The sequence below is a fragment of the Pinus tabuliformis genome, chromosome J (genome assembly GCF_031772625.1).
Source record: "Pinus tabuliformis cultivar Carrire ecotype Pingquan chromosome J, CPIR1, whole genome shotgun sequence".
Taxonomy (NCBI): domain Eukaryota; kingdom Viridiplantae; phylum Streptophyta; class Pinopsida; order Pinales; family Pinaceae; genus Pinus; species Pinus tabuliformis.
In genome coordinates this window covers 1410103855-1410126111 of record NC_142295.1, presented here as the reverse complement: position 1 = coordinate 1410126111, position 22257 = coordinate 1410103855, and the positions used below count along the sequence as shown (strand labels likewise).

General features: G+C 40.2%; 1 protein-coding gene across 2 annotated transcripts; it reads left to right on the top strand.

Moving 5' to 3' along the window:
* Positions 1 to 14481: 14481 nt before the first annotated feature.
* On the top strand, positions 14482 to 15832 carry LOC149232634 (putative anthocyanidin reductase). Of its 2 annotated transcripts, XM_089376527.1 has the most exons (3): positions 14482 to 14788; positions 14882 to 15058; positions 15211 to 15832. In XM_089376527.1, exons 1-3 carry the CDS (start codon positions 14546 to 14548, stop codon positions 15214 to 15216), a joined length of 426 nt encoding a protein of 141 aa, XP_089232653.1. In that variant the 5' UTR covers positions 14482 to 14545; the 3' UTR covers positions 15217 to 15832. The 2 variants fall into 2 exon arrangements, with proteins under 2 accessions (XP_089232653.1, XP_089232652.1); XM_089376526.1 differs by lacking the exon at positions 15211 to 15832 and having other exon boundaries at positions 14882 to 15133.
* The last annotated feature ends 6425 nt before the right edge of the window (positions 15833 to 22257 follow it).

Sequence of the window (22257 nt, the reverse complement as noted above, 5' to 3'; positions counted from 1 at the left end):
TTGACTTGAGTCAAATGAGTACAAATCTTTGTAGGGTCTTGTAACATCAAGGTTCAGCTTTTCCATAACTGCTTTGGGCATCAGATTGTGTGATGCCCCTGAATCAAACATGGCATTGTGCAAGATTTTGTCATGTACATGTAAACTGACATAAAAGGGCAAGACAGATCCATATGTTGACTTTCCATTAACCTCTGGACCAAACAGCAGTTTAGGGGTATCATCCAAAACATTTACATCGTCCTTATTCTCTGGGATTTGTAGTGATCTTTGAATTTGTTGCCTATATACATCGTGTTTGGCTAGTTCTGAGAGGGGGATGGATATCTTAAGTTTTCCAATCTCTGCTTCTAAGTTAAATGGCTTTTCAAATGGAGTCTTGGTGTTGATAATGGCAGTTTTTTCTTCTTTTGAATTACCAGCGATTTGCTCTTGTTTATTGGCGTTATGGGAATTGATTGCTTGCGGTTTTTCAGTTTTAGGAGAGCTTTTTGGAACACTGGTCGAATTTTGCACAGAGGAAAGAGGTGGCAGAGGCTGATCGATAGAAGGCTGCATTTCTGTTATGTCTTCTACAGTCACATGATGCGGGTTTGGGACAGGTATATCAGCTGGTTCTGTTACAATAGCCTTGCTTTTAGTCTTGTTGCGCTGTTTGCCATCCTTTGGTTTGCGAGGTTCAGAAATATCAATGGTCCTAGTTCTCAGCTTATATTGTTTGTGGACCTCATACACAACAGTATCATAACCTTGTTTAAAATCAAAAGACTCACCGGACTTAGTCTGAAATTGACTGAAGTCATGCTCATCTTGGTCTTCTTGGCTCAGGAAAGTTTGATGCTCACCCTTTAGATCCATTAGATTCATGTGAGTGTCTTCTATGGGTTCACTGGAAGTGGATGCCTCAGCATAGTTTTCTTGGAAAGGGGGTCTTATGTCATGATCTGGGCTCGACCTACCAACATTTGTATTCTGCGTTTTCCTAAAATTTGGGTTCCTTATGGTATTGGGCTGTTGTCCTTCCCATGATGACTTCCTCTCAACACTTTCTACTCTGTCTCCCAGCCTTTTCATGCCACTGATAATAGCATCAAGCTTTTGTTCTAAGGTGGTTCTTCTTTCCATTCTAGCTCTGTTTCTTTTGGCAATTAGGTTAGCCTCTACACTAACAGCAACATTTTGCATGTCTGCAAGGGTCTGAGGAGCTCTTTCTTTTAACTGATATGCCATATCCGGGTCGAATCCATCAGGGAATTTATACAAGGCAAGGTCAGGTGGGGGTCTTAAGTTCTGTGGTATTGCATTATAGACATTATTGAATCTTGCACAGTACTCCAAAACAGTCTCTTGAGGACCTCTTTTAATTGTATCATATTCAGCTAGTATGTGTAAGGGGTCTTTCTTCTTCTCCCATCTATTGGTAAAAGCTTGGTACAGTTCATCTGGAGTAGTTATAGAATTTGCGGCAAGTGATCTGAACCAAGTTCTTACATCACCTGTTAGACTTTGAACAAAAATTTTCATTCTCACGCTATCATCATCTATTTCGTAGTTTTCAAAATAGTCCTGCATCTTCTTGGTATGTTGTAGTGCAATGAAAGGACCAGTACTATCAAAATATGTAATTTTGGATTGGTAATCTTGAGGTAAGGCCCCAGGATTTGCAGGCAATTGCAGGGGTGCATATCTATTAGCCATATTCACAGGGATAAATGGAACAACGGGGATGACAGGGATAAGTGGAGTAACTGGAACAGCAGTAGTGTTAGTTGTAGTAAGTGTAGTGAATGGAGGTGTGGAAGGAGCGCTTTGAGATGTGGATGATGAACAAGGGGAAGTAGGGGTTGAACGAAATAAAACTTTGACATGAGTTGGAACACAGCTTAGGTGAGCTGTTTCAGGACTCAACTCGGCAAAATCTTCTTGTCTTTCTTGCTTCCTAAGGATCTTTGGGATTAAATTCAGATTTTCAAAAGCAGCTGGGGGATTTGGGTCTGGATTTGACCTTATGTATCGTGGATTCTTCTTGGGAGCCAGCTTCCGAATTGTTTTTGGTATTTTTCTGGAAATGCTTTTAGAATCGGCAAGGGACCGATCAAATTTTGGAATAGCTGTGTATAGCCTAGAACTAGCATGAAGATTGACTGAAGCAGCTTTTATTTACTTCTGTTAATGCAAAGCAAAAAACAGTTTCAAAGGCTTCCTGGCTGATATTCAGGCTTCATCTATAGTTTTAAGGAATATACAGCAATTAGAAAATCGATTTTTCCAACCTGTTTTATAAAATTAACTGAGGATGGTCCCCAATGGAGTTGCCATTATGTTATCACTCAGGTTGTCCCTCAGGTTGGAGTAAAGGGATATGGCCGAGGTAACCACAAACCAATCTTTAGACTGCAGATTCTAGCCCACCTGCAGTCAGAGAGGGCTCTCTCTTTCTGATTTAGCTCTGTTGAAGATGATTTTAGGCTAGATATTGAGTTCTAGGGGTTTTGTTTTGATTTTGGTGGGAAAATTGATATTTTCAAGTAAAGAGGCAGGTATAGTATGAAAGTTTCAAACCATTGGGCATGGAGTCAAGGAGTGGGACTGCTGGTGAGTTTTCTTGGTCAAACGAGAGAGATATGGAGCAAGGTAGCTGCACATGGAACAATGTTTCAAGTTAAAAGGATGGAAAGAATGCTGAGGAATGAGAGGCAATTAAGAATCTCTCAATCAGCTTAACAGAGAGGCGAATGAGCTCTATCTAGGAGCAGTAAAGAATCCCTAGACAACAGTCATACACAAGTGAATTAGGGTAAATATGATCCTTAGGGAATTCATATTCATGTCCAATTCATTTCAGATGAAAACATAAAGATACAGCAGAAATTGAGCCTAAAGTGCAGTTAAACAAGTTCTAAGCTAATCTTTCTTTCTGCTATTTAGATGGTGCAAAAATGAAAACAGAGGTAAGAGGCACTTATTGAGTCATGTTGCAGCACAAGAATTCCACATTTACTTCCTCAGACCATTAGACACAGAGCAGATAGTCATTCCTCCAATCTTTTCAGCAATCTTTGATTAAGTAAGCATATCAGGTATATAGTGCAAGTCTCTAGTGAAAATTACCAATCGACCAACCCTTGAAACAATACAGAGGGTGGTATATATAGGAAAAATTCTCCAATATTATTTATTACAGCTATGACCTAAACACGTCTGAAAGTAAATAATTACTTTAACCTAAACCTATTAGAAATAAATGCAAGAAAATATCTATGGGCTGCGCTGAGGGCAACCGTATCAAAACTGAATTAATGTGTTGTCCTCGGTGGCTTGGTGCAGTGCTTCTACAATAACTGTGCATGGGCTTCTGCTCCATTGTAGTTCGGCGGTTTTAAGTGCTTTAACTGTGATTTGAGAGCTAGGATGGGCTTGCACCACCTGATTTGACTTTGCTGGAGGCCATTCAATGCTGGCCTGCTTTGGGAACTGAAGATTTCCATTAAAAAATGAACTGATACTCTTTGTCGCTTCATCTTTCCTCTGATACTCTTTGACAAATGAATCGAGCCGGTTTTCTCCTTTGCTGTGGTTCAAATCAAAAGTTGATGGCCACTGTTCGGCCCTTTGTTTCCATTAGAACTGTCTTTTGCTCCTTTCTGAAAGCTTCGCGAAAAAAAACGGGTCATTCGGTGCTTTTCGGGCTTGCTGGGGGCTGCGCGATGAGGGGCTTTCCACTTTGGCCCTTTTCCCGTAGCCATGCGCGATTAGCGCTAGGCGCTAATCGCGCATGAAAAACTGCCTCAGAATTTGAATATGGGCTTCCTAAGCACGATTTTCGCCTCTCGCACCAAAATTGATGATGACGTCAGCATGACGTCAGTGGGTGGGACCCAGTATGGCAGATTACGTCAGCATGATGACGTCAGCAGGGTGACGTCAGCATGTACGGTGGGTGATGTGGCAGGGACACGGTGGAAGTGACTTGGCAAGGGTGACTTGGTAGGAGGCCGATTGTGTGCAGATGACGTGGTAATCCTGGTGCTCTCGTCAAGGGGATGGACAGAAGGTAGTTTGTGGTTTTCATCGAACCGCCTTCTGTACGAGGGCGGTAACTGTCAGAGTGGCTCCGATGCAATCACGGGCGGATGCGCGTCCTCCTGTACGATGGAAAAACCGCAGGGCTATCGGGCGCTAACGGTCGGGCAATGGGACGGCTCCGAAATCGCCGAGAGCCGTCGGATCTGGGAGGGGCGGATCGGAGGGCTGACGGGAGACGGAGCTGGCGGCAGGTTTATACAGGGGATCTGCGCGAATATTCGGATCTTAATAAAATGTCGCTGGGAGGGTTAAACTTTGGTTTTGTGGGTTTTATGGGTTTCTACAAGCGGGGGAGAACAAAACTTAATGTTTCTTAAAACTTTTAAACATTATCTTTGTGCAAATAATTGCGGGGGGTGGTAAAGTTACAGGGTTTTGAGGACAGAGAGGTGGGTAATGGCTCTTGGTCTATCCAGAGGTTTAGATCAATCCCAGTTTCTTGACACGGATGGGTTCACAATAGCCCCAGGTGGACTACTATGTCCCAGGACTGAAAAATACATAGCTATAATGCTATAAGGTGGGATATTTACATAGGGGAGTTATTAACATAGATTTAGTAGGGGAGGGGAAATAAATAGGGGGCTATATAGTACAGTCAGTAGTTAATATGACAAGTGATAAGAAAGTGCTAAGGTAAGGCACCTTAGGCTATTTTGGAGAAAAGTGACTTATAGAGGAAGGATGGAAATCCTTGAGTGAAGCAGATCTTCACCAAGGCCAATGTTATGGAACATGATGAACCTAAGAGGCATCAAGTAGATCTTGACCTCTTTGGGGAAATCAGTGAGTGATTTGGGGAATAAGAAGAAGGGGGAGTTAGTTATGTCCAGCTTAAGCTCCTCCAGATGAAAAACTGCATCATGATTGTGATCTGAAAATATATAACACTTTGAAACACAAAATTGATCATAAATCATCATTTTGCAACCTCAAAACTACCTACCCAACCTACTTTCCTAGCATTTTTTCCTTCTTTTAGGTTTGGGTGCACTTAGACTTGCAGACCCAGCTTTACAATTTTTCTTTTTTCTGTCCTCCTATCTAAGTCTACCCTTATTTCTGCCAAGGGCCCAGGTTAAACAGTTGGGCTCCTTTGATTCTCTACCTATCTACAAATCTGCCAAGATTAAGCTGTTTGGATAGATATCATTCTCTATATTTGTTATAGACATTTTTGTGCCTTACAGCTATAAGCATGAAATGTCCATAAACCAAGGGATCCTAAGACCCTAAAAGTGTTGTTCCAGCTCCTAAAAAAACAAGGTCAACAAATTACAGCTTCTCCCAGAAGTTCTCCACCAGAAACTGCTCAAAACTAGTCAAATCAGGATCATTTCAACTGCTCCACTAGCTAACTGCGTTGCAAAGCACCCAAATACACTGGCTAGGTGCATTGCAATGCACTTGAATGCACTACCAGGGTGCGTTGAGCGGGAAATGACAAGTGGCAGAGTCATTCCACGAGGTGGAGAGACAATGGAAGCTTCCAGAATCTTTTCCAATGACACTTGCCTCACTGAATTCGACCAGTGATGAGTAAGAGGCTCTCAGTCTCCAAGTGGAAGCAAGAACTGACAGAGAGAGGCCACTAATCAATTCATGAGCTGACTCATCCTCTTTGCATACATCTATATATGGATCCCTCACCAAGAGATCCGAAGGCTGGAATTTTGTACATTGCAGAGAATTGTTGTTGGTTTTGAGATAGATATCAGAGTATTGGGTGATTTATGCTTTGTGGGAGGTGAAGAGGGGATTCTATGCTGGGAGGTTGATGCTGGATCAGGAATCATCAGTTGTAACTCCTCCTGGATCTTCTTATTTTATCAATAAAACTATTTGAGTTTCTCCTACATGCTTGTATATCACTGATGTTTGTTATATTTGTATGTTTAGCTTAAATCTGATCCTAAGCTTTTTATGAACATAAATCTATGTCTTTGTGTAGTTTCCTTCTTCTGTGATCTTGCAGGAACTTGGTGACGCTGGGCGAGTAAGGGAGCAGGTAGCTGGAAGCTGTCAAAGAGAACAGAGATTGGATCAAAGGACTAGCGCAAGACACAGGTTGGTTCATCCTATTCCTCTTCGTTTATAGTTCATAAAGGAGAATACAAGAGTATTTTTCCCTGTTTGTTTCTGAGGTCTCTATCACAACCTAGTGGGATAGGGTCGTTCTGAATAGACACTTTTCCCGATAACAAAATGGCGACTCCGCTGGGGATCGTGTCTAGTTAGTTTGTTTGTGTTTCTCTGATTGTTTGTTTCATAAAATTAGAAGTAGCGAATCGAACTGCATTTGCCATTTACAAATGCAAAGTAGACATCTGCTACTTCGATCCATTCACTGGATCTGTTTATGATCTGAACAGATGATTCACAAATGATCTGATTACCCTTTGTGATAGCTCTTAAACCTCTTTTAAATCAACCCTCTGATTGTGCATTACTGATTGTTTTTACCTGGCCAAAAACCATAGATTAAACTGCAAACCGTGACCCAGAACCCGGAGAGAATTCTCGTTTCTACTCCAGCGCAGGCTCTGTGAAGAGACTCTGCATTTCAGCGCAGTTCCCGAGAGGGCTACCTGTGTTGCAATTCAGTTTCTCTGTGTAGCAGGTGCGTTGATCAGCTCAGCCCTGTGCAGCTGAGGTTCTTTGCTCACTTTTTCCAGTTTTGCCTCTGATTTTTGCAGCCTGTGATCAGTGTGTGTGTCTGTTTAAAAGCCCCTTTTCTTTGCCTTAATTCCGCCTCAGTTGTATAAAAGAAACTGTATTTGTTTTTGTGTGTTTGTTACGTCATTTACAGTTTCCCATTGCAAAAGTAGACTAGTCACACTGTCGTCCTTGGATTTAGATCTGTCGTAAGTGTCGATTTTGATCTTAGGAGAAAGTTTATTTGTTGTTGACAGTCGATTATGCTTTTACTTTTGCCTTTGGCTTGAATTTGTGAATTTCTAGTGTCGAAACAAGTGTTTACTTCAAAATCATAAAGTGTCGTAATCATCTCTACCTTTTGATTTCGAAAAGAAGCTTGTTTGTGTTTTTCACTTGAAAGCGAATTCAAATTTGTACAACAACTTTCTTTTTAGGCATCAATATTAAGAAAGTGAAAAACAAATACATGCACATGTGCATTTGCATATTGACAGTCTGTTTGGCTTGATTTAGGAAAAGTGCATTTACAGTGTGCTCTTTGCTCTTTGAGAAAAGATTGTGTCTTTCTTTTCCCCTTGTAGCTAGGATTTTCATTGCTGAAAAGAGATAAAAGCTTGCTTATCATCTTTAGATTGCATTTTAGGAATTATATCTACATCTTGTGGTGATCCCAAAAGGCAAACTTCATAATAAAGATCAACCTAAAATAAATTCAATGAACTTAACAACGCTTTGTAACTTAACGCACAACATTTAGAGGTCTAGGCTAGAGACGTATTCCGGCGTCGTAAAGCCTGGTAACTGTTGTCCTCACTGATGGTTGGGTGATTCCTCCACTTTGAGACGTTAAGTGCCAGTACGGACTTGTGCTCCCACGTACCGTCGAGTATATATTGGGAGACCCCTATAGGCATAAAACCTTTATCCATAGGAAGCCGTGTCGGGCGCCCTACTGATCGCAATGCACTGAACACAGCATTCGGGAAGATTGATTGCCGTACCGTAAAAAGTATTCTGCAGTTTTGCGATTGGTTTGGTACTCCCTCTACCTAGACCTCCAGAGCAGTCCCTTTCGTTCCTTTTCAGACTCCTTAACGGAAAAGGTCCATCTGAGCACTTGTCACTTCAAGCTCATTAAAAATTGAAGGAGACTAGAGTCATCTTTTGTTTTTTCTCGACTCTTTAAAACTGAAAAAACAAGTTGTGTCAAAGCGTGTTAAAATTTATTTTAAACGGAATATTCATACCCTTTTCCTACGTTGATCTTTAGGTTGAGAAAATGGAGCCTAACAACCAAGAAATTCCCCTTGGTGGAAATCCTAGTCCCTTCTCCTCTTGGGGAGATGTTGGTGCGCCCCATATGGCCACATTGTCGCTTCCAGGACTGACAATTGGCTTGCCAGTATGGCTCTTCTCAACCAATGTCGTTCAGAACACCACTATTCCTGAACAATCAAATCAGCAATTAGACGAGTCCAGAGTTACCCACAAGCGTTCTACTTCCTCTAATTCTTCCTCTCCTCCTTCCTCTTCGCTTAACGGGACTGGTAAAGCTAAAAGCCAAGCTCCTAAGGAGAAGAAGGAAAAGAAGAAGAAAGAGAAAAAGAAGAAGGAGCCAAAGGCGAATAAGGGAAAACGAGTGTCATCTAACGAAAATCCACACACAGCACCGACCAGGCCTAAATCGCCATGTGTCATTTGCAGAGGAGACCACTTTCACAGAGATTGTCCTTGCATCCCCCGGATACTAAGGGACTGGTCTCCTCGTTTGCACAATCCGGTGTCATCAACCTCTGGAGATCATGTTGAAAGCACACCGTCAACTAGTGAAAGTGAAGCCCCAGGACAAAAAGGGAAAGCTAGATTTCCTTGTAAACTGTGCGAAGGCGACCATGCCCTCCACCGTTGTCCCTTCTTAGACGAAGCTAAAAGAGTTTTGGATGATCGTCCAGTTTCACCATTACGACTTCCTCCTGGATATAAAAAACTCTTCCCGAGTCCGTCACTAGTTGAGAACCCAGCTGGCCCGCTCAGGTGGTCGGCTGAAGCACCTATCATTGAAGATAAACCATCTGAATCCATACCAGACGAAAGTCAAAACGTCGAGGCGGCAGTTGACCCGGTCTTGCCTTCAGAGGTTTTATCTTCGGATGATACAGTCACTGAAGAAAATAAGGATGACACCGTCCAAATTCTCTTCATCAACACAGACTCCGACGAACATGGGGGCAATCTACCCATTCCCTTACCGTAGGAGGGAAGTTCGTCAGAGCCATACCCGGCCGTCTACTCGGTCCCACCTCCAAGCAACCTAGTTGTCTCCTTCGATTGGAATCAACTAGGCAGACCCCATTTACCAGCAAGCATACCATTCTGAATTATCGTTCAAATATATAGAATGGTCATAGCCGGTACCATCATAGATGAGGGGGCTTCTGTGAGTATCCTTTCCTCTATTGCTTGGAAAGCACTTGGTTCGCCATCGTTGTTGCCTGAGATGAGAAATCTGACAGGTTTTGATAAAGGAACCAGTCGACCTTTAGGGATCCTTCCCGATGTGCCCATAACATTGAGGGGGAAGACAGTTCGAATGAATGTCATGGTAGTTCAAGGACCCTTGGATTATAACCTACTCCTTGGGCGAGACTATATTTATTGCATGGGAGCCATCGTCTCCTCACTCTTTAGAGTAATGTGTTTTCCGCACGAAGGAAGAGTGGTCAAGTTCGTGGACCAGCTTTCATTTCCCGGATCACGCATAGCAAATAGTCATATACCGTCCCTAAATGGTCTTTTCACGCAAGAAATGTCTCAATCCCCAGTCCGTCCTCCCGATGAGCGCGAGTAATTCGGAGGGATATGACTGAAACCCAGGGGGCATGCGTCCTGGTCTGCTTCGGCAGGAAAACTTCGGGTATAGGGTAGGTTTCCGCGGGAGAATATGACTAGTCTGTACCCCGTCCGTTGGTGGAAGAGGGGTTATTCTAGAATAAGATTCTCTTGTCAAAGTTATGTGAGTGGCGGACATCGTCACTCACCTTTGTTTATCTCGGTAGACATCGCCGAAGAAGTGTTTTGTTTGCACCGCGAATAGAACAATCTTTGGGTAACCTGTAAGAGGTAGGCCTTTCCTGATAGAACAAATGTTTTGTCTGCAAATTGAGGGGTAACTTTGAAACTCTGTTTTATACCTGGGGGCATGCAAACCTTTTGGCATACAAGCAAGGGGCGGCTATTTATTTTTTAAATTTTTAGGACCTCTAACCCTTTAAACTCATAGGATTAGTCGTCACCAAACTTGCATAAAGAAAGGATGTGGGGCAAAAATCTAAAAGTTGCCGTTTTTATATGAGACATTCTTATCATATGACTGGATTAATCAAGCAGTTTTAGCACATAGTTCAAGCTCGTTAAAAAATAAACATAAGACCGAGCAAATGTTTCCACCCGCGTTTAAGCTCGTTAAAAAATGAACTATTCCCCGGTAAATAACCACCGTGAATGAAGCATTTTCAGCCATTAAAGCCTTGGTCGTGTTTGCACCGTCACCTCCACTTTTCCATTGGCCGATCATTCACCTCCATTTGATTGTTTACCCATTTTGAGGAACAGCTGCGAAGAGTGATTTCACTAGCCATCCTTGTGACACTGCCGTGATTGGAAAATTCCAAACCTTACCTGGAATCAGCTACTACCCATTTTATCACTCGTTCCTCAAAAGACGAGTCTTCTTTAAGCTCTTTTCATCTGACTCGTAAAATATGAAAAGATTGCCGAGTTTTGGCCTTCCAGCTCGTTAAAGCGACCGGAAGTGCTATCCCTCCTCTAGATTTTAATCTTTTTGGACCTGAGGGATTATTGCACAAAAAGATCGAGCGCTTGTTTTGTTCGGCTCGTTAAAACTATCGAAAACTCATCCCTTCTGTATTGTTTTATACTTTTTCGGACTTAAGGGATTAGATGACAAAAAAGGAACTTTGGAGTTACCTTTACGTACCTTTTCAAACTCTCTAAAAATGAAAAGGACCGAGTTATCTTTGTCGTTAGACTCGTTAAAAAGATTAATAGCGACAAACTTGTCTTTAGGCGAGAACGAGTTTCACTATCGCTAGGCTCGTTAAAACATAGCGATGGGTTTGCCCGAAGGGCAAATTATAGAACAAGCATATGTTATCCTCCTCAAGCTTGACAAAAAATAAAGAGGTACTGGTCAGCAATGACTGGGGAAAAATTGGGAAGAAAACTCAAAGAAACTTTATTGGTAGCAAGTCGCTCTTGAACATGACACTTCCACTCCGTGCCAAAGTCGGGTTGGGTTGTTTCATTCACCGGTCACATCACCATGGTCACGCCATACCATCCACATTTGGGGTAAATGCTACCGATCCATCACATAAGTGTCGCCGATATGTTCAAGAGAAGTCATCCAGAGAAGTCACCTGTGTCCCATCCACTACCATACATTATACTTCATTCTTTCATGACCGCCACCCTGAACCGTACATCACCAGATCGTTTTCACCTCCATCAAAATCATTTGCTCCGTTCCGTGTCATTGATGTGGGATTCATTAAGGCCCTCCTTTGACGGATCGCTTCTTGGCGACATCAGCTCATTATCCAAGAAGTTGATCTAGGAACAACCCCTTCAGTACTTTGAAGCATGCATGCCTCAATGGCAAGTTTCTCACTTCCGGCGACAGGTATACATCAATGACCTTCGACCGAAAGATTTTGCGTGGTGTTCGACGCCAAGTCCTTTATTCACACCACGTGAATTGTACTGCAGTACCTTGAGGGTCATTATCATTATCGGTGATTCCTCTCGCGCTTGTTAACAGTTTACATCATTGACTGGTAATCAAGCAATGTCTTTCCATGTTCGACTTCAAAACATTTCTCACATGGATCGACTTGTACTTCGAGTGAAGATCGGACGAGATTGAAGACCCCGGATCTAGTTTCATCCATCTGGGCTGCGAGATATATTCAGGAAAAATAAAGACATTGAAATGTACATCATTACAGCACAGATAATCATCCTGCCAAAAGGATGATGACATCATCAGAATCATCAGTCTACCATCAGACGATTGTCTGTCCTATGTACATGAAAATGAATTTATAAAGCTGAGCATGGGAATGCCCACCTCAGCTAGATCATGAAAACAATATGAAGATAATGTATTGTATTGTATCTTATTACAGGTCTCCTCCCCAGCATTAGAAGAACTTCGGATCCTCCTAATAAAGCATTTCACCCGATAAACGGCCTCATACTTTAGGGGGCAACTGTTATAGACATTTTTGTGCCTTACAGCTATAAGCATGAAATGTCCATAAACCAAGGGATCCTAAGTCCCTAAAAGTGTTGTTCCAGCTCCTAAAGAAACAAGGTCAACAAATTACAGCTTCTCCCAGAAGTTCTCCACCAGAAACTGCTCAAAACTAGTCAAATCAGGATCATTTCAACTGCTCCACTAGCTAACTGCGTTGCAAAGCACCCAAATACACTAGCTAGGTGCGTTGCAACACACTTGAATGCACTACCAGGGTGTGTTGAGCGGGAAATGACAAGTGGCAGAGTCATTCCACGAGGTGGAGAGACAATGAAAGCTTCCATAATCTTCTCCAATGACACTTGCCTCACTGAATTCGACCAATGATGAGTAAGAGGCTCTCAGTCTCCAAGTGGAAGCAAGAACTGACAGAGAGAGGCCACTAATCAATTCATGAGCTGACTCATCCTCTTTGCATACATCTATATATGGATCCCTCACCAAGAGATCCAGAGGCTGGAATTTTGTACATTGCAGAGAATTGCTATTGGTTTTGAGATAGATATCAGAGTATTGGGTGATTTATGCTTTGTGGGAGGTGAAGAGGGGATTCTATGCTGGGAGGTTGATGCTGGATCAGGAATCATCGGTTGTATCTCCTCCTGGATCTTCTTGTTTTATCAATAAAACTATTTGAGTTTCTCCTACATGCTTGTATATCACTGATGTTTGTTATATTTGTATGTTTAGCTTAAATCTGATCCTAAGCTTTTTATGAACATAAATCCATGTCTTTGTGTAGTTTCCTTCTTCTGTGATCTTGCAGGAACTTGGTGACGCTGGGCGAGTAAGGGAGCAGGTAGCTGGAAGCTGTCAAAGAGAACAGAGATTGGATCAAAGGACTAGCGCAAGACACAGGTTGGTTCATCCTATTCCTCTTCGTTTATAGTTCATAAAGGAGAATACAAGAGTAGTTTTCCCTGTTTGTTTCTGAGGTCTCTATCATAACCCAGTGGGATAGGGTCGTTCTGAATAGACACTTTTCCCGATAACAATATTCTAAAACAGGAAATTGAAACCCAGGGAGACCGAGGTTACGCTGTTTGGCCTTCCCTTAACTAAAAAACTCTTCAAAAATGGAACAACTCATCAAAAATCGGAGTACAGTAGAGGCACTTGGACTAGCACACTTTTATGACTTCTTCCTTGACTTTCTTTAAGGAAATATGGAACCTTGCAGCATGAAAGATGACATATTTGGCATGTAAAAATGTCAATCATGAAATATGAACACCTGTTGCAACAGGAGGCTAACAATAGGTGAATATTTTCCATTCATCTAGCTCAGTTCATGTCCATACAACACTATTCCTACACCCTTTGAGGGTTCCCGCACTAAGAAACGATTGTGCATGTTGTCTTCGGCACATTGCACAAATTTGGCATGTCAATTTTCTCGGGAAAACATATGGAGTTGAAAACAAACAATTTTTCAACCAACTTATACATGAAATACATTTCTTCCTCCACTAGTCTTTTCGCACCAGTTTTCCTGCACTAAAGAGCAATCAATTTGGGGCTTTGATAGATCAACATACTTTCGGGGAAAATCTAAGCTTGTTTTTGTCCAAAATATTTTTTTAACATCTCCACATGAGTTGGAATGCACTCAAGTCATACATGTGAGTTTCCAGAAGAAAAATTAACAACACTGCTTAAATTTCACACATTTTTCAAACTGCCAACTTAACCTTGATTTTCGTGTAGATGGAGGCAAATCTCGAAATTATGGATGAATAGGTTTTTTCTGAGTATATAAATTTATCTAAAAACAAATTACTTCCTAAAATTTGAGTTGGTATAATAACATGAGGTTCTTTGAGGCAGTTTTGTAAAAAACAAAGTTTTTCCATAAGTCTAGGATCATACGCAGAATCCAAATTATTCAGCAAAATCTTGATTTTTCTGATTGAATGATTGTTGAACTAGATTTCCGTTGATGGAAAATTGTTGTGATTAGATTTATCATCTTGTTAGTCCCTGCCATCTGGCATCCGGCAGGGACTATAGTAACCGTTCGGCGGGGAGATAGCATTAAATCGCGGGGTTTTTTAGTGGTATTATCACTTATATGCTAATGTTTGCAGCCGATCTTCTGTTGGCCATCTTATTTGGCCTCTTCCCGAGGCGGAAGAGGCCGGACCATATGTTAAACTGATACTTACCCATATTCAAGTCTCCCTGACGGTGTGCGGTTTAGTTTTAATGCTGACATTAATCCCTTAATGTTTAATGTTAAGTGTTCAATTCGTTGTCTGCTAACTTGCTTGTTCTTTCGCTGCTAACGTGCTTGTTCTTTCACAGGTGTCGGCCGTATGGTCAATGTTTGCATGGCGGGAGGTGTCACTCTGCATGCACAACAGATGCTGATTCCCCGCCCACTTTCCCTTGTTGCATAAGGGAACGCCTGAACCGGATGAGTCGAGCAAAGCAGTCAACCGAGCTCATCGTCTTTTCTGTACTATGCTGCCTTTGGCCCTGCGCCTGGTCTTCCTTCTTTATTGCATTCCGTTGCATGTTAGCTTCTGCTGGGGTTCTGCTGGGGTTTGTTCAACTCGCCATATTCTGTCGCTGCCGGGAGCCACGGAGAGGCTTACGCTTTTCAAAGCTGACATTAATGCACAGGGCAGCTTCGATTCTGCCGTTCATGGCTGTGACTTCGTGGTTCACATGGCCACTCCCACGGATTACACCAAAGATCCAGAGGTAAAGAGGTAAATAATTATTTAGGGTTCCCATTCAACTTTGTGAGTATGGGGTTTTAACTTCTGTTTTTTTTTTCCCTTTTTTGCGCTTCAGACTGGTGTTATCCAAGCCGCGGTGAATGGGAGTCTGGATATTCTGAGCGCTTGCACTTACACCTCGTCCATAACCGCAGCATCTCCCCTGAAAGACAAGGGCGAATACATGGACTTCGTTGATGAATCTTGCTGGACCAATGTTGATCTCATCAGGCGTGAAAAACCCCCTTTCTGGGTAAATGTTCCTTTTCGAAGAGCAATTAGTAGTGGCGTGCTTTTTTTCTTAAATTAGGTTCAGTTAATGGATAGAATAACTCTTTATTCCCATGCTGAGGTCACAAACAATATGAGATACCTGAAATTGTTTATGCTTCTTTCTGTATGTAGGATTAGTGGCAGCATCAATCCAGCTTGATAGAAGGGCGAATGCACCCATTTTCACCTGCCTGGGAAAACAGACAACAAAATCACAGGGGGTTGCTAGCGTCGGTTAAAATCTGTTGAGAAATCCTGGAGAAACAAGGCACTCGTTGTCTCTTTTCAGGTGCTGCATAAATTTCAGATATGAAGAATACATCAATTTTCTTCAGTGCCAAATATTGCTAGTAGCGATTTATTTAACGTATATACCACATATGACAGTAATAACACATGTAAAAGGACTGGAACTCACGCATGCTGGAAAACATCTTTGCTGCTTCGTTGCCAGCATATGAATTCGCTGTCCTTTCGCTAACTGTCGGAGAGGCCGAAGACGATGCTGAATCTCTGGAATAATCATTTTGGATCTGTTACCAAGTAATGGTTGTACAGTTAGACGAAGTATGAATTTTTCTGGCAGACAAGCTCATTCTTTTACAAAACGACTAATAAATAAACTAGCTAACCAAAAGTCTATTAGACTTAGGAGATAGCTTTTATTATCTCAGCGTTCAATATATCTCTTCTTGGAGCTGGTTCGATTTTCCTCTGTGATTAATAAATCCTAAATTTGTGACTCACTGTAATAGTCCAAAATCTATCAGGTTTCCAGGATCGCAGACTTAGGATTGGACGTGGAGGGTCCCTTGCTTCGTTCCAAGTCCTCAAGCTTGAAAGTCACCAGCGAAAGAATTCCATGGATTCTTCCAAGAACAGCAGATCAAGGTTTCAGACACCCCGAGCGTCATCGCCATCGCCTTCGCCTGCACCTTCGTTCGGGAGCAGGAACTGGAACAGCCCCAGATTCGAATTCGGCGAACAAAATGCAGTCCTTTATATGAGTCTGCGGCGCCCTCAAAAGACAGTGGCCACAGCCTCCAAGTCCACCGACCACACCAGTGGAATCTGCCTCGCCGTTTCCCACGCCTGAGGCAATATCAGTGAATCCAGTGCTAGAGAAATACTTACCACCATCAACATCATCGTTTGACGGGTGGAGAGTGGCTTCACGCGTGGAGAGCTACTTCTGAAAGGGCTTCACGCGTGGAGTTTTAATGAGTCATTCGAACGTGCCACATACACCTTTGATTTGGTTCCTAGTCTGTTTCTCGCTTGAGTTCTTAAAAAACATCACTCACGTCGGATAAAAGGGATTTTTCTAGAGTTTTATTGTTGGCATATGATTACATAGGGTGATTCCCGAATGGTCGTGCAAGCCTTGCCAGCGCATTATGTTCAGTGTTTGACTGATTGCTAACTCTTATTATTCAATTTATACTGCAAAGCAATTGCAGGTTTAAGACGCATAGCTGTACTGCAATATAATATATGTAGCGATATCTACTCTTTAATCAAAATTTGAACTTCGGAAAAAATTATTTAGTGTATTTAGTTGTTGCTGTTAATATTGATTACATAAAACTTGATTCCATTGAACCTTCTATTATGGTTTCCGGCTGCCTATAACATAGTACAGTCGTGAGCAGTGAAAATGATTGGGAGTCAAGCATTGTTTTTAGCAGACGGAATGGAGCAGGAATTTGATTAGTTAGTTTAAATCCAGTGTTTTCCCTAAAAGGTTATAAGTATTTCATTTTTCCTGAGATAGCATGGCTACTGTAGTAGGGTTTTGATTAATTTGTTTAATGAATAATGCACATTGCTGGTTACATGACTTAGTGGATTATCAATGCTTCAATTTTTCAGATCAAAATTTGTTACGGCTTTGTTACTTGCATGCCTTGAATCAAGTATTGAGATATGGAAATTCTAACAAGCTGGAGTGAATTCTGTATTGAGCTAATTTATCTTTTGAGCTTCATTTGATGCATCCATTACTAATGATAAGATTGATCATTGAATATTCTTACTGCACATTTTTCCCCTTCATTGTTGCAAAGCACTTTGGGTTATAATCTTTTTATGATATCAATGCTTCTTTCGATGCTTAAGTCTCCTTTTTTATTTCCATAGAAAAACAAATCTTTATATTAATGTTTCCAAGATAGAAATCAAATATACATTGAACATTCCTTCTTGGATCGGTTACTTATCATGACCACCTGTTCATATATGAGCAAAAGAGATGCTAAATGTACTTATTACAGTCTTCCTCCAAGAGTCAAAAAGCATTACAGCTTATCCTGGAAGCTTATACTAACTTTCAGTACCTTACATACATTCATAAATTTGTCCTCCATAGTGCTAATATCATCAAAACATTTGTACAAGGATTTTTCAGATTTTGAAATGAGAGAACCTTCTCTGTACTCATGTACGTTATATTATCTGTAAATTGCATGCTGCATTTTGCTTCTTAAAAACATATTACAGGCTCAACTTCACGCAGGGACTCGCTGCGTCGCAGCTCCCCTTGTTTGTAATGGATTGGCTTGTTTAGAGGAAACATTGTATTGTAAAAATTTATAAAACCAAGTCATGGCTTTGAGGAAGCAGGCATCATTATTGGGCATATACTACTGGAGTAAGTTTATTGGTGTAGATATAGAGGCATCCCACTACTGGGAACTAGACTCTTCTCTCTTTCCACATGATGTAAGAGACTGAACAATATTTTTAATAAAAGACTACATGTCAGATTCTTTATTTTCAATTTTGTGTTGTTTATTCACTTTGTAATTTGATTTTTATTCAAGAGGAAACGAGTTGGTTGGGAGCACCCTCAACCCAGCTCGTTGTCTCTCTTTTTTCTCTCTTTGTCCCTATTCATTGGATTGAATAGGATTTATATCTGTAATTAAAATTTTGATGTGCTAACTTGTATTCTCACTTATAGATCTAGAAAATTATTCACTTATAGATCTAGAAAATTATTGCATAATAATTGCACACATTGTTTTCTGGTTTTTTTTTTTTTTATATATATACCTGGTTCTGCAAATCAATTTGGAAATGTAGTGCTTTCAGCATGAATGTTACTGATTTTGAATACTACAACAAATTGTTCCTATATGAATTGGCAATATAAAGTGTGTTCAACACTTGGTGATTTGTGTGTGATTTGAAACCTTGGAGCGATTTGTAACACAAAATCACATTGTAGATCAAATAGCATTCAATCTTGAATTCATTTGATATGTAAGGATCTAGAAATGGCATAATGGATTCTAAGCATGCTATGGTGAAAGAGTAGTCTAATACTCTGTTTTGTAAAGCTTATTTTCTAAGGATAAGATCTAAAGCAAAAGAATATGACCCCTGACATTACGATATGGACTATGCATTTGAAAATTCAAATAACAAGTTGTTGAAATTACTGTTGTCACCGAGAGATTTTGTAATCTTATTCCATAAAGAAATAGAGTGTAGGATGTTGTTGTTTAATGGAACTTGTGAGGCAGCATGAACATTTAACGTAATTATAAATCTGAATGATCTCATTCTCCTAGAAGAATTACACTTGAAGAATAGTGTACAAGACCAACTTGAAAAGGAATTCAAGATTGTATTTAAAATTCGATGAGATCTTTGTGTTCCACATGTAGCTACAATTAGAAATTTGGAAAGAATGTATGCTTGTTGGACTTGTCAATTTTTCTGTGTTTTATGAAAACTTAATTCAAAAGGGAATTTGAGTACAAAGGAGTTCTTAAAAAAAATAGAATTTCAGAAATTGATTGTGAACTTTTGATACCGGAGAAAATGTTGCTACAAGTACTTCCTTGATAACATTATGCTACTGTAGGATAAATAATAATTTCCAAATTTTAATTGGCTTTGAATTCAGGTTCAAGACTTATCATTAAACATAGACCTGTAACTTTTAATGATTGATTCTATACGGTTACAAAGCATTCATTATAATTTATGGCAATTAGTAATTTCCATTGAGTGAGTTTGTTTGTTTATGACAAAATAAGATGTGCCAGATTGGAGTAAAGATATTATTATTTCATGAATATGATTTTTCATTATATAGTTAGCATATTTACATTAGAGTGCTACTTGAGAACATTGAAAATCTCTCTCATTTCCATTGGTTCATGTAGAGATAACTAGCATAGGACCTTGAGCAAACTATTTTTATTTTTTTGTCTTGAGTGTGAGAAAATAGAGTTAGTTTCAGTGTCCTTTTTTTAGTGTGAAAATTGTCAAAAGCTAGAGTTCAGATTCCCAATAGTTACAGTTTTTCCATTTTCCCAAAAATTATGATTCTCTTTCTTGTTGCTATTGATTAGGATTTTATTTCAAAGTTGAAATATTGCAATATTGGTGTTGCAATAATTAGGGTTTCAGTTCTAAAGGTTATTTTTCAGTGCAAGATTGGAACAAGGATTGACTAGTGCAGGAACTCAAGGTGTGAGGAGATAGTCTAGGGTTTTGTTTTGTAATTTGTTGGAGTCATTCTCTGGAATTTCTAGTGTTGCACCTTGAAGTTCACAAACTTTCGTATTGACAATTAAATTGTTGGATTGAAAATATTAAAACTCTAGAAGAGAAGAAGGGGACATTAGAATAATAGAACCAGAGGTGCAATAGCTCAACAATCTCCTACATCAACTTCATGTGGCAAATCTAACCACTATAAATGGGATTTATACTTAGAATAACTGCAGAGGAGGGAAACATCAAGTGGCCAACAGACAAGACTAATTTATAATGTTAGAAGCCCTATTAAAAATGGATATCTTTGTTAAATCCACCATCCTATCAAGTTTTGGCTTAGACCATTGGCCAATTCACTTGGAGATTGACCTCAAGGCAACTCCCCATGATTATCTCTTTATATTTGAAAGCTTTTTTCTTTAAGATCCAATTTTTTTTCCAAACACCAAAGGTAAGGGGAAGGAAATATAAGCCCAAGGTAGAAATAGCATGCAAATCTTCCAACTTAATCTTAAATAATTTAAATTCAAACTCAAAGCATGTAATAGAAATTAATCTGGCCATATTCTCAAAGAGAAACAAGTCTTGGAATCTCGTATGAAATAGGTGCAAAAACACATTATTCTAGGAGGATGCACAAATGCCCTAATAATGGAAGAGAGGAAACTAATCAATCAAATATAGTAGCGATGCAAGTAGAAGGATATTCTTTGGAAACATAAATCCCATCTGCAGTGGTTAAAAGAAGGAGAACGAAACTTAAAATTATTCCATAAAGAAATCAGGAAGAACCAACATAACATAAATATATTTTCCCTCTCCTCTCAATATGGGAAATGTTTGGCACAATATGTAGAGTTGAAACAAGAATTAGTTTCCTACTATCACTCCCTATCAAGGAATCCCACTCCACATAAGACAATATCCATCCAAGTAATTATATCTTATATCCTAAACTTAATTCTTCTAGCCCAAAATGAAGCCCTGATGTGAGAAGTATCATTTATAGAGGTGGAGGATACAGTGATGGTGATGTCAACAAATAAAGCTCTAGGACCAAACGACTTCAAAACATACTTCTTCCAATATTGTTGGACCTTCCTAGGCATTAAGGTTCATTTTGGTCAGAGAAACGTGTCACTCACAAATGGCATGGCCTGGCTACTCTTACTAAATTAATTCCCAAATCTGATAGAGTATGTCAGTGTTTTATACAAATATCTCTTTACAATGTTTTTTACAATATTATTTCCTCTATCATTGTCAATAACCTCAAAATCCTACTTAGTATTACAATTTAACTATAGAAAACCTATTTTGTTGAAGGACACAAAATCATTCGATGGGATAGTGTGAGCAGGCATGTTGATAAAACTAGACCTCTCAAAAGCCTATGATCAGTTAAATTGGGAGTATCTTCTCCAAACCCTCTAAGCCTTTGGGTTTTCAGACCAATGGATTTCTTGGATCAAATAAATAATCTCTACCCCCTTCTTCTCCATTCTATTGAGTGGCTCCCCAACATCACCTTTTTAATCTTTCCAGAGGACTTTGTCAAGGGGGACCCCCTTCCCCATTTCTATTCACACTTGCAGTGGAAGGCCTAAGAAGATACTTCATAGCAAGGAATCAAAATAAACTCAAAGGGCTTCGCCTATGATCTGGACATATACAAGAACACAAAAAAATACATATATACACATAAACACAAAGATACAACAAAAATAAAACTTCATTTCATTAATATCAAAGAACCAAAATATGCTTATATAGAGAAATGGAAATAGACTAGCTCGGGAGATGATAGCTTATCTTTGAGAAGAGAAGTGGCAACTACCTGCCTTTGAACTATGTTACAATGAGGCTCAAGGGAATTTTTATTATTGAAAAACAAGGGAAAACCCTAAACAACCAAAACCATAACCCCAAGAGATGGAACGCCAAGAGTTTGTGGGCCCCGTTGGGGTTAGTTGGGCAGCTAACTTCCCGCGGTTGTAACTTGGTCATATTATATGTGTTTGGTGCATACAATACCTCATTGCAAATATATCTCTCAGTCCTATAGGATTTTCCACGGGCCCCTAACAATGGCTACATTCTTACTGCGGACCTCAAAAAATGACATTTAGAGGGTCAAAGCTGATCCGGAAGTTCAAGAATCGAAAAACTACTAAACATAGTAAATGTTGCTATAAACAAGGAAATTGATGAAATCAAATGGAGGTATAGGTGGAATAGGTAGGGGTACACCAATATCCAACTGTATTAGTCCTCCCTCCTTAGGAAGAAATGTTCCCCATTACGTGTAGAGCCTTCATGAGATGCAAAATTTCTATTGAAGTACCTGGTCCCTGGTGAACCACTTGCCTTGGTGGAGGAGTTGGCCTGGTTTGAAAAATCTATATAGTTGGATCCTTTGTTTCCAGGTTTTATTGATTTATGTGTCCATGATCCGATCAATTGTGGCATGTTCCATGCAGTTTGGCTTTAACATTTTTGGTGTGAGTCGTTCTGCAATGTCGAATGTGTCCAACAATGGTGGAAGATATAGCCAAAGGTGGTCCACATTGAATACTAGGTGCAGGCCAATGAACAATGGAATCTTAAGCTCGAAGGCATTGTCCCCTATAGCCTTGGTGATGGCATATGGCCCATATTGGATCAACT

Coding starts and splice junctions, on each gene's coding strand:
- LOC149232634 (XM_089376526.1), top strand. CDS start 14,546: ATGCTGCCTTTGGCCCTGCGCCTGGTCTTCCTTCTTTATTGCATTCCG. Junction 14,789..14,881: donor ATTACACCAAAGATCCAGAG/GTAAAGAGGTAA, acceptor TTTGCGCTTCAG/ACTGGTGTTATCCAAGCCGC.